General features: G+C 48.5%; 1 protein-coding gene across 1 annotated transcript; it reads right to left on the reverse strand.

Annotated features, from left to right (window-relative positions):
* Positions 1-11,167: 11,167 nt before the first annotated feature.
* Positions 11,168-11,996, reverse strand: LOC115912984 (olfactory receptor 14J1-like; the record flags this gene model as incomplete). The annotated part of the gene is made up of 2 exons (XM_030964791.1): positions 11,168-11,806; positions 11,874-11,996. Coding segments are annotated over 2 exons (762 nt in total), but the record flags the coding sequence as incomplete, so codon positions are not given.
* Positions 11,997-12,521: the final 525 nt, after the last annotated feature.

Raw genomic sequence — 12,521 nt, forward strand, 5'->3', positions numbered from 1 at the left:
CAGGGACTGGTAGAAGGCTCCAGATGACCCTGGTCCAACTGCTTCTGCACCAGATTCTGAAGGGCAACCAATTTATCTTGAGGGAGGGGCCACTGGTTCTCCCAGACAGGTTTGTCCACCAGCCACTGTACAGGAGGCGTTGGACACTCTGCACCCTTCATCGCGGTGGCCCCCTGTCACAGACATTTCTTTTATGAAAAATCCTCTCTTAGGATTTTCCTGCTGAAGCTGAGAAGTTCAGCAACCAGACAAAAACAATAGGTTATCTGCTTCTGTGGAATGCAGCAGGTCAGTTCTGGATTGGCCCACATTGAGTGTTTGGAGGTAATGGCCAATCCGGAACTGAGCTCTCTCGGACACAGTCCGAGAGAGCAAGGTTTGTTATTCATTCTTTACTTTCTATTCTTAGGTAGCTAGCAGCTTCTGGAAACTCTCCTTTTCTTTTTCTTTTAGTATAGTTATAATGTAATATATATATATATATCATAACTTAATAAATCAAGCCTTCTGATCATGGAGCCCATCTCGTCTCTTCCTTCACCCCGAAAACCTTGTGGCCAACCGGCGACAGCCGCCATCAAAAACCCGTCCCGATGTGCACCCTCCACACAGACAGAACATCCCTCCCCCAGAGGTTAGCAGAAGTAGAAGTAACATGAGGCCTAATCCAGGCCATCTGTTGTTGCAGACATCTTCTCACTAAAAATCCTTTCTTAGGATTTTTTCCCTTCTGAGAAGCTGAGGCCTCAGAAACAAAATGTAAACAATGGTTATCTGCTGCTGTGGAATGCATCAGGTGGATTTTTGATTGGCCCATCTTGGATGTTTATAATTAATGGACAATCAAGGCTGAGCTATCTCAGACAGAGTCCGAGACAGCTCCTTTTGTTATCACTCTTTCCTATTCTATTCTTAGCTTAACTGGCCTTCTGAGACAAAGTTTTTCCTTCTATTCTTTTTAGTGTAGTTGTAATGTAATGTATATATCATAAAATAATAAATCAAGCCTTCTGAACATGGAGTCAACATTCTCATCTCTTCCCTCATCCAAGAACCCTTGTGACCACTGTCACAGTCTGTCTCTCTAGGTTCATGACCAGCACGGGCCGGTGGATCACGTAGCATTGCGCCATCCCTCCCAGTCCCACAAAAGGCGTCTCCACTGGATTCAGGGACCAGTCTGGGGGCCAGGTGGCAAGAGAGAACCATGACATCCACACCACTGTCAAGAAAGTCCACGGAGGCAGATCTCCAACAGTGTCGCACCAGGGATGGAGAGGGTACATAGCATCTCGGGACATTCTTTGGTCAGGACAGTGGTCCAGTGAACTTGAGGCGACCCAGTGGATCCAAAGCCGCCCAGTCCATGTGACCAGTCAGCTGTCCTGCGAACAGAGGACTTAAAAGGCACAAGTTGAGCAATTTGTGTCCCTTTCGGGATCGTGATGGGGGGGTGGGTGTGGAGACCATGGCACAAATCTGCCCGGTGAAATCTGCATCAATGAGCCCCAGGTGCACAATGATGCCCTAGAGAGTGGCACTAGACCTCCCCATCAGGAGAACACTCATGCCCCCTGCCCCCACCCAAGGGACCAAAGGCATCCAGGGGAACCTTGTGTATTTGTTAAGATTCTAAAACAACTGTTGCTGTGGGGCAGACATCAACACCTGCTGAGCTGCGAGTGCCGGCTGCAAGCCGGCAAAGGAGACCTCCATCGTCTCCGGGGTCTGGAGAGAAGCTTGTGTCTGGGTGCATCTCCCCTTCGCGCTTCGCTTTCCATTTCCCGAGCCTGGCAAAGCCTAGCTATTAACATGAACAGTCGCCTTGCAGACATTAGACATATGGTTTGACCTTCCACACTGACCACACAAGAACATGGGAATTTTGACCTTCTGTGCCTTTTTCCCCCATTTCTTGCTAGCCGGAGCATTCTCCTGCTGTTGCTGCCTGCCCTGCGGCACTGCCCAGACTGGCTGCACAGCAGTAGCCACAGCAGCCATCTTCCAAACTGAGGGGCCTCTGTTCGCACAGGCCTCTGCCATCTGGGAGACAGTAGGATCACCAGGAAGAACCTCTATGATCCTCTTAAAATCATCATTGCAGTTACGTCTCGCAAGGCTCGCAATCAAAAGTCTCCTTGTCACAGGATCTGCCAATTGCCTCTCCTCAGATGCAGACAGCCTCCCTGTAAGTTTAATGAAAAGCTCATCAGCCCCCTGGACAATGGTTGCAAACGGCTGCTTCGGAGAAGTCATTTCCAGGATCTGAACAATTGCTGCCATGCCTAGTGTCTGACACTGGTCAAGCACAAGGGGATCAAAGCCAGCTTGCCCCTGAGGATCAACATAATTTCCTGTGCCCAACAGCACGTAAGAGACAACTACACACCGGGAACCTGCAGTCCCAGCATAGCATTCTGCTCCACTGTGCTGGCTGCCAAACGAGCCCATTGATCTCAAAAATGTCAAATTCTACAGGGTCAAAAAGAGCATGTGCCACAGCATGGATGTCATAAGGCATCAGCACATCATAAGCAAACATCCAGAGCATCTGCATAACTTCAGCAGACCCCACACCATGTTGAGGAACCGTATCATGGACTTTCTTTGCCTGTTTAAATGATATAGGTTGATGGGAGTTATGAGTAACACCCCTGAGCACAGGGAAAGCCTGGGGACCCCCTGGCAAGGCTGCAGCACCTACTATGTCCCGTTCTGTGGGTCTCATTGGGACAAGAGCAGATGCCTGACTGGGAGCCAGCTCAACACCACTTGACCCCGCGCCCCCTGCAGCATCAGCAGAGCCAGAGGAGCCCCCTCTGCTATCCTGCTGCGAGGAGGCAGGCTCAAACATCTTGTTGGCCTTAGCACAGACTTCTCGCCAGAAATGCCCATGTTCCTTTGGACGCATGGTCACCTGGCACGGGCAGAGTGTCCACAAAACCAGCGAGGAGGGTCCACAGCCCCGGGAACCCACCGGCTTCCCACTGGCCATGTCAGCATTCACGCTAAAGGTGAACACCTCAGCACCCTGTTGTGCTGCAGTCCTGGCAGAGGGCACCATGGCGGATGCAGGTGCCAGCACAGCTCGCAAGCCCAGGATGTCTAGGTTTGATGTGGCCTTTTTGTAGTTGTTAATTTACTAGTTTTTTGAGATCATTCAGTTTTTTGTGTTCAAGAGGCCACTGATTAATCCAAATTGGCTGATTGGTTTTCCATTAGAAGTTCAGAGTGGCAGGTGTTGCTGCAGTTTTCATCAAAAATCCACTTCTATCTTCGCTCCCCACTGAGACAACATGTCTCTCCCCCATACTGTGATAGGCTTCTGCACCACAAAGGGGCAGATGGTTGCTGTTCTTCCCTTGGGATCTGTAACAGTCATCATGAATTTGCAGATGACTTTGCAGACACAAGGTAGCTCCTCCAATTCTTGTGAGAGCAGCCATGGGTGTCACCAAATTCCAATTGTTTGGCCAGGACGCATGAGAAATCACAGTGATCTCTGCCCCTGTGTCCAGCATACCTGTAATATGAACTGTTTTACCAAGGTGTGTCAGACTGCACGTCAGCTCTGGCCATTCATTGCTGACACATCTTATCCAAAGGACATTAGGCACCGGGCCAGAACTCTCAAAAGGCAATTCTTGGCATACAACTTGCTTATTTATATTCATTGGTAATGCAATAGCAATAGCTATAGTTGTTTTTCGTTCAATTAACATTGGAGCATTGTTAGCAAGAGCTGAAATCATCAGTTCTTCATTACAATTTGCTGAGATGACAGCTGGAAAAACTGAAAGTCCAAGAAATTTATTACTGTCCTTGCCTATAATTAAAAAATCTTGTCTTTGTTGGGAAGTACCAGTAACTCCTGTGGGAATGCATTCACGCCAAAAATTTTTTTTAAAATATATTAGCATCGTGTCCCTAGGGGTAATAAGTTGGGATCACTTGGGAGACGGCTGGCGATTGCACAGATTGCATCTGGCCCAGGTTTCCCCCAGGTACCTGCAAGTTGTTTGAAACTCAGATTTTGAAACGTTACAGGAATTAGATTTAACCAGATCTTTGAGGTTTTTATAAACATCTCTAGGCAAATTGGACATCTTGTGTCTTAACATGTTCCCTGAGGCTTACCTGATGTTGAACAACAGGCAAGTCCTTATCAGATCTACGTCCTGAACGAGCCAGCAACAAGGGTAGAAATCCAACTTCTCTCTTCTTGCAAGAGTTGTGATTCTGGGATTCGTGCTTTTCTTAGAAGCACTTTACAAAAATGACGTTGGGGCTTTCTGACAGGTTGGACAGTTTAGCCAAGTTATCTGCGTCCTCACACAGGGCAACAATTTTTTGGACAATACCCTTTTCCTGACCCAGAGGCAGGGCAACTGAGAGACGTTTTGAAAACTTTTATTCATAGTTCTATTTCTCAAAAGTATCTAGTCTTATTTGCAAGGCCATCTTTTGAAACTTTTTTCAAGATCCATCTCCCTCTCAACAATATCTGTCCTATTCCATGGCATTTCTAAGTCAGCGTTTCTTGTCTCAAAGTTTGCATATGGATGCATACTGTGTGGGCCTTCTGTCAGACCCTGAGAACATTCTACAAATCAATTTCCCACACAATGGGAACACAGTCTCTTCAGATTGAGGCTGTGCCACAGAGGGAGGGCAAGAGGCATCCCCTTTAGCATGGGATTTTTCTTGGGCCTTTAGGACCTCAAAAATCACCCTCCAAGAGGGAAGCATTTCTGCAGCCGCTTTATCTCCCTTCATCACACAATGCCATAGTTTAACTCTCAGATCTTCCCACAAATCCTTCGTAAAGACTGTGGACTGAGTAACTCCCAACAGTTGTCCATTTCAATATGATTTTAAAGTCATGTGAAGGCAAGGATGTGCCAGGCTGTTGTGGCAGCTAGTCATTAGTTCAAAAACTTCTCTCTCCTGGCCAGACATACCCTGCCACATGTTCCCTGCAGCTCACTTCCTTTTATCTCAGAGGGAATGGTTGCCAGACAGCTTCCTGCTGCCTCATAGCAGCACTTCAGGTTCTGTGGGACTCACCAACAGTTGCTCAGCTAGGCAGATCCTCTGTCCTCACACAGGACACCAATTGTTGGCAATTGAGAAATGGGGCTCCAGAGGCTGCTGATGCCAAAGTTGATTTGATTATAGAGCTCAGTTTATACAGTCTTACAGCTTTGAAATAGAATTTTCCACTGCCAAGCAATAACCACATTATCCATGTTTCTTGACCATATTTGCTGATCACCATCTGGCAGGTACAGTCTTACATGACTAGCTTAAAATAAAGCACAAGATTGCTTTTCCTACCTCCCACAGATTTCTGTTTGAATTTCCCATGGTTTCTGGCCTACCAGAAACACACCTGTCCACACCTGTCATCTCCCCAGTACTCTGCTCCACTGCCCAGTTGTCTCCCCATAGAGATGGAGGTGGAAACATCTATTACAGCTGATACTCCAGTCCTTCTGTGAACTGGTCACATAGGCTTGCACAGGAAGGTGAGAAGATGATTGTGTCATCGTGCATCTCCCCCTTGTGCTCGGTCTTCTGTTTCCCTAGTCCTTAAAAGATTGTCTGTTAGAATAGACTTCATATTTTGCATTGTCTGGTTGTATGACTGGGTTTCCCACACCAGTTACAGTTAATGTTTACATTCCTCTGTCCTTGAAATGTCCCTATTAGAGTGGGCTTGCGGGGACAGTTCACTCTCAGGTGGCCTTGTTGGCCACATCTGTAACATTGGGATGTCAATTTTGCAGCAGCTGCAATGGAATCTGCTAATAAGGAAATGTTGTGGGAATCAGATCCAACCTTGGCACAGGCATTTGTCATCTTGTCTAATGATGATCAGATTTTCATTTGGCAGCAGTTCTATGATTTCCCTGCAATCCTTATTCACATTGTACTTCGCCAAGTGCAAAATTAATTGGTTTCTGGCCTCAATATTCACAATTTCTTTTTCCTGGCATCCTGCAGTCTCTCTATGAATTGCAGGTATAGTTCTTTGACCCCCTGTCTGATCTTTGAATATCTTTGGGTTGGGTTAGCCATGTTTGCTACCTTAAATAATGCCTGCATCCCCAAATCTTTTACCTGTTCTGGCACTAATGAGTGTAAGCAGGCTTGAAGTTGTGATCCCCCAATGGTCGTAGTCCTAGGCATTGAGGAACACCTACCCCAATGCATGGGCTGTAAAGGCTGATCTCTGAGGCCGTTCGGGCCTGATCCGTCCAGCTTTGGACCCTTGGCCCCTCACAGCCTTACAAGAACAAAAGTAGAAGACTCAAGGCGCTCTTCTCTTCGGGACCAAAAATCCCACAGCTTTATTGTGGAATCAGTAAGCCAAACGAGGGGATCCAAGGGAGGCCAAGAGGACCAGAGGAAAAATAGACTGATTGTGTGATAACAGGAGATTTTAAACCCAGGGGATGGGGGCGGAGGAAAAGAACCACAGCCAATGGGATACAAGTGAGGAGGGGGACAAGGGGAGGAGTAAACCTGGGACAAACCACTACCACTGGGGCTTAGGGAAGGGGGGGAGAAGACCATGTGATAAGAGAGGATACAAACATACTACTCAGTACAAAATACAAAACCCAGTGCAAAACAACAACTAAATAAACTATTTTGTGCAATACAACAATGGGTCTTGTGGTGAGACCTTTAGGTTCTTTAGCTCCTGCTGTTCAGCACTGCATTGCCATGTTGATTCAAAAAACATATATTGAACTGGGGTATAGATCAATTTTGCCAGTTGCTTGATATCAAAAGGCATTGCTTCCTCAGTGGTTAAAAATTGCAGCATGTTAGCAATGACAGGAGACCCCAGACCATGTTTGGCAATGAGCTGTTGTAGTTTGGAAAGAACTGGTCACTGGATGGGTGTATATTTATCAGGCACAGGTTCACTGCCTCTTAGTACTGGGTATACTTCAAGTGTCTCAGCTCCAGGCTCTCAGTCACCCAATAGGAGCACGTCAATTTTGTCTGCTCCTGTGAAATCCCTACTTCTGACTGCGGCTTGATTTACCTGTTGCCAGATGCTGGTCGGGTCAGGTGTAGCCATTGACAGCACAGCAACAGTGAAGCTCTTTTGGGGTTCCACAGAGGGGCAATGGTTCTGGTTCTCTCCACGGGTGTCTTTCGAATCCCTGATCGGTATATATCCCAGGGGCTGCTCTGACTCCAGTAGTGGTGGTGACAACGCTTGTGTCACTGCAACCTGGGGATCTTCCATCCCGCCACTACTTCCAGGTATGACGTACGCTTGGCATCCAGGCATTTGCAATCATGTGTCTCCAGGGTCTGCCCACTAATTGCAGCAGTGAGCGGGCATGCCGAACGGCATCTGTGTAGTAGGTGCATCTTGGAGCCAAGGTAATCAGCTCTGGGAGGAGACAATCTGAGAATGCCCATGGAGACAAGGGGCATGTGCAGCTCTGGCGCTCAATGGCCATGTAGGCACACTCAGTGCAGCTACAGGATGCTCCACTTCTGCAAGATCCATGTGCTCCTGTGTGACTGCAGGGTTAGCATGATCTGTCGCGTTTTGAAAGTGCTCACCTGACACAGCAGCATGGCATGGCTCAGCAGCATATGTGGCTCCACAGCTTGACACAGCTTCGCAGCAATGAGGCATGACATGGCAACAGATTGGCTCAGCTGCAGTGCAATCAGCATGCTCCACTGGCCACACATCCCAGCACGGGCCAGCAGCATGGCTCCACATAGCTGCAGGACATTCCTTAGGCGAGACATCCCAGCATGGGCCAGTGGTGTGGCTCTGTGCGGTTTTGCAGCTTGATGCAACTGTATTGCCCATCCTCCTCTCCTGCATGCCTGGTGCAGGATCCATGACACCCTGTGTCCTGTCCTCACCGCTTGCCTCAGCAGGCAGCGCCTGCAGCATCCTCTCCACTGTCCTCACATCAAAGTCGGTCTTTAATTGCCTTAATTAGTCCACAATAAGTCTCCAGGGCTTCATTACATTAATGGCAGTCTCATCACCTATGGAGGCTGCCTCAATTATAAATCTTCCAGGCCACTTCCATGTTCTTATGTTAAGAGCATCTCCGTCAGTCACGTCCAATCTGTGCTTCTCCAACCATATTAGCAAGGCTAGCAAAGCCCACTCATCATATTTTATCCCCCATTTCTTTAAAAAAAGAGTCCATAACTTGACAACAGGGTCCTCCTGCACAGAAGCCCCCACTCTCATATTTCCCAATAGTGTCTGCTATCCACAAAAAGCCCAGACCAGTGTGGCTCTCTCTGCCACCTTCTGGAGCTCTCTCTGCTGCTTGCAGCTATATCTGCTCCTCTGCCAGGACTATCGCAGCTTTCCCCACTGCTCTCCACAGCCCTACAGGCTGCAGGAAGCAATCCCCGCTGCACTGTCTCCCTGCAGTACCTATGGCAGCTTGTTTCATCATGTTGGCTTGTCACTGATGTTGGAGACAGGCACATGACAGAACACACCGAGGTTCATGCAACAACAGCCAACTATTGAGTGCTATTCTCCTTATGTAATTTTGAAGGTCTGCATGGTTAGTCCAGCTTATTGGCTGAACCAGCTGCCACCTGGCCATCCAGCCAATGGCCGCCCACACTCCCAATGGCCTAGACTGCTCCCCAACTGTCCAGACTGGTTAAGTTATGTAATTAAGGTAGTTATAATATATAATTAAGGCAGTAATATAATTAGTTATATTTCAGTAATAAACTTAGGATTATTTATAACTGTGAGGCCTTCAGGCCAGTTGTTACCACCACAATGTTACACTTCTTCAGCCCAGCTCTTTCCAATCTGGCTCTGAGGAGACCACAGCAGACCATGTCACAGGCCCGGCTAAAGTCTAGGCTTACAAACATCCCCTTCTTTTCTCTCTCACGAGGGTTCTGCAATCCCTGCCTTGTCCTGCCAGTGGCTGGAATGGCTGCAGGAGGATTTTCCACATCCCCTTCTCTGCTGAACCTGACCAGTCTGTGATTCTTCCAATCTCCCTCTCTGCCCTGTTTGCAGGCTGGTTCCATGTCTGCCCCTCCCATGCACCCAGGAGGTATCCCAGACCTCTGGGATATCTCCGGCCTTTCCAAGGGGTTTGAGAGAGATATGAAAATTACTGACACTGCCCAGGCTTCTCAACATCCCTGACACCAAAGGCCTTTTCCACATCCCTCAGTTCCAGGTCAGTGCCCAGAACACAACACAGCCCTGTCCAGGTCCTTGGGATGGTTAAGAAGGGAGGCAGCTCTGATTTCTCCCCACAGACCCCCACTCCAATGGTCTCTCTGCGCAGTCCTTGGCTGCCTTGATGTCCTGGTTTAGGGCAAATTTATGGAGGAAATCTCTGAAGGGGTCCCTCTAGAAAGAAAATTCAAGTAGCCCCTCCCCCCACCTGTTCGGGAGACAAAAATCTCCTTTGAGAAAAGTGGAAAAAACTGTTTCTTTAACAAGCAAAGTATTCACAAACATGAGAAAATTAATAATATTAAACAATGAAACCTCTGCTCTGAAGAGATGTCAAATTCCGAAAGTCCTTCTGTGGTTCGCAGACAGTCCTTTTGTGGGATGTGGCTTGGGTCAGTCAATCTCTATCAGTTCTTCTGGCACTGGAATGCCACATCTCGCACCCCAGCAGGCCACAGGTGTGAGCTCTCAGTGTTCTTCTGGGTTTCTGGTCCAGAGCAGGGCTGAACAGTTCCAAGGAAAGGAAAAGCCACAGTCCAGGGAATTTCTCTGCCTCAGCTAGCTAAAAAAAAACACAACTGAAAGCAAAGGAGAGCTCTCCCGCTCGCTGTCTGTGCTGCAGAACAACATGCACCAAGAGAATGAAAGAATTCTGGAGGAGTGAAAATGAAGCTTCTGCATACACAAACTGCATGCTGTGCCTTCCCCCGCTTCACTCTTGGAACCAGTCTTAAAGGTGCAGAACTTATTTCTGGGCTAAACAGATCCATGGGGATATAATTCAGCATCATAAAGGCACCCCAGGACACCTGAGCACTTTCTCTGGAGCCACCCTTCCCTGAATGTTTCTCTTCATGCAGTCCTTAGCACAGCCCAGCAAAGAATGCCAGTGGTTTCCCAGAGGACGTTACTCTCAGAGTGAAGTGGCCTCAAGACAGTTTGTGCCACTAGAACTGTGCCACTCCCTAGTGCTGATGATGGTGTTTGTGCTCACTTGCTCACTCAGGTTCATCTCCACCCCCCATCCCCCCCCCCCCCACCCCACCCCCGATGCAATGCTGAAACCTCCTCAGTACAAAGCAAACATGGCTTGCTGGCCTGGTCACTTGGTGTCCCTCCATGCAGGGACAAACAACCTCCTGCAGGTGGGGGGAGATGCCAGTGCTGGGATTGGTGGTTGCAGGGACTGGTCTTGGACAATTGCCCTGGGACACCTTCCCAGAACAAAGACACAGCCCAGACCCTGCTCTGCTGCTCCCTCAGGTCCAGCCCAGGAGCTCTGGCTGTGCCAGGACACCGCTGTGTGCCCTCCCTGCACATTCCCCCCTCTGCCTCTGAGCACTGGGCTTTGCTTTGCCAGGGCATTTCTGGGGCACATTCCTGCCAGCTGCTCTGAAGTTAGAGCAAAGCCTTCCTGCCCTGCCCTCAGGAGATGCCCTTTGCTGATGGAACTGCTGTGGTGGAGCCCAACACTGTCCCAGCAGTGCCCATGGCCTGTCTCTGCCTGTAGTCACAGCATGGTCATGCAGCAGGACAGTGACCAAGCTGCCAGAGCACTCTGGCCTTAAACCCACAGAAGGGCTGGGAAGGAGGGAGTGGAGTTGGGAAGAGCAGGTGTGGTAAAAACCAGGGCCATTGTCCCTGGCTGTGCTGCTGTGCTGGGAGTCTCTTCCCTTCACCTCTCCACACAGGTGCTGCCCCTGCAAAGACAGAGAAGGGCTGAAGAAGAATCCTGGACACACAGGTTAGGGCGGGCACTTTTTAATTTAAATGCACAGGGAACAAGCCTCCTGAAAGTCTTTTTATTTCAAAAGAAAGGTAGATATCCATGTAGAAATGCAAAGAGTAATACTACCGTATTTTGTAAGAAACATTAAAAAAGTAGAAAAAGTTACAATAGAAAAAATAGACAAATAGTGGGGGAAATAGTTACATTCTGAAGGGTCTCTAGCAGAAAAGAGAGTTTATTGCTTCTGAAGATACCTTCATCAGTTTTTCCAGGGCATCCTTGAGCTCCTGGTTCCTCAGGCTGTAAATGAGGGGCTTCAGTGCTAGAGGCACTGCTGAGTACAGAATTGACACCACAAGATCCAGGGATGGGAAGGAGTTTGAGTGGGGTTTCAGGTAGGCAAATGCTGCAGTGCTGAGGAACACGGAAACAATGGCCAGGTGAGGGAGGCATATGAAAAAGGCTTTTTGCCATCCCTGCTCAGCAGGGATCCTCAGGACTGCCCTGAAGATCAGCACATAGGAGAAAACAATGAAAACAAAACACCCAAAAGATAAACAGACACCAACCACAGAAATTCTGTTTTTTCTGAGGTAGGACTGTGAGCAGGAGAGCTTGAAGATCTGTGGGATTTCACAGAATAACTGACCCAGGACATTACCTTGGCACAGGGGCAGAGAAAATGTATTGGCTGTGTGCAGCAAAGCAGCAAGGAAGCCACTGGCCCAGGCAGCTGCTGCCATGTGGGCATAAGCTCTGCTGCCCAGGAAGGTTCTGTAGTGCAGGGGTTTGCAGATGGACACACAGCTGTTGTAGCACATGACAGCGAGGACGTAATACTCTGCTGAAATGAAAAATACAAACAGAAATACTTGTGTAGGACATGTGCCTGGTGTCCCAGAGGGAGTTGTGCATGGCTTTGGGGACAGTGGTGCAGATGGAGCCCAGGTCGCTGAGGGCCAGGTTGAGCAGGAAGAAGAACATGGGCGTGTGCAGGTGGTGGCCGCAGGCTACGGCGCTGATGATGAGGCCGTTGCCCAGGAGGGAAGCCAGGGAGATGCCCAGAAAGAGGCAGAAGTGCAGGAGCTGCAGCTCCTGAGTGTCTGCCAGTGCCAGGAGGAGGAACTGGGTCATGGAGTTGCTGTGTCTGGACATTTCTTCTCTCTGGATGTCGTTGACTGTTGAAAGAAGACATTGACAAGCAGGGACAGATTTCCTTGAATCAATACAAGGCTATTTTCTTACACATTCACTGAAAATTACTTCTCTTTCTTTGGGGAAATTTCACTTCACTTTTCTTTTATTTTTGAGTTTGGTTTGTGCTGTTGAGTTACTGCCATATCGTCAGCATTGCTCTCAGCCTGGACACTGGGGAGCCAAGAGGGAAAAACAGGGCTCCCTGTGACCCAGTGCAGTCAGACCTGCTGGTCCCACTCAGGTGCCCTTTGTTCATTACACCTCCCTCTATTTCAGGGTGATCACACTTAAAATGTGCTTGAAAATAAAGTGGACTTTTTGAAGACTCCAGTTGAAAAATAATTTTCTCCAAACCCTTCTCTCTTTTGCTGTGCA

The sequence above is a fragment of the Camarhynchus parvulus genome, chromosome 24 (assembly GCF_901933205.1).
Source record: "Camarhynchus parvulus chromosome 24, STF_HiC, whole genome shotgun sequence".
NCBI lineage: Eukaryota > Metazoa > Chordata > Aves > Passeriformes > Thraupidae > Camarhynchus > Camarhynchus parvulus.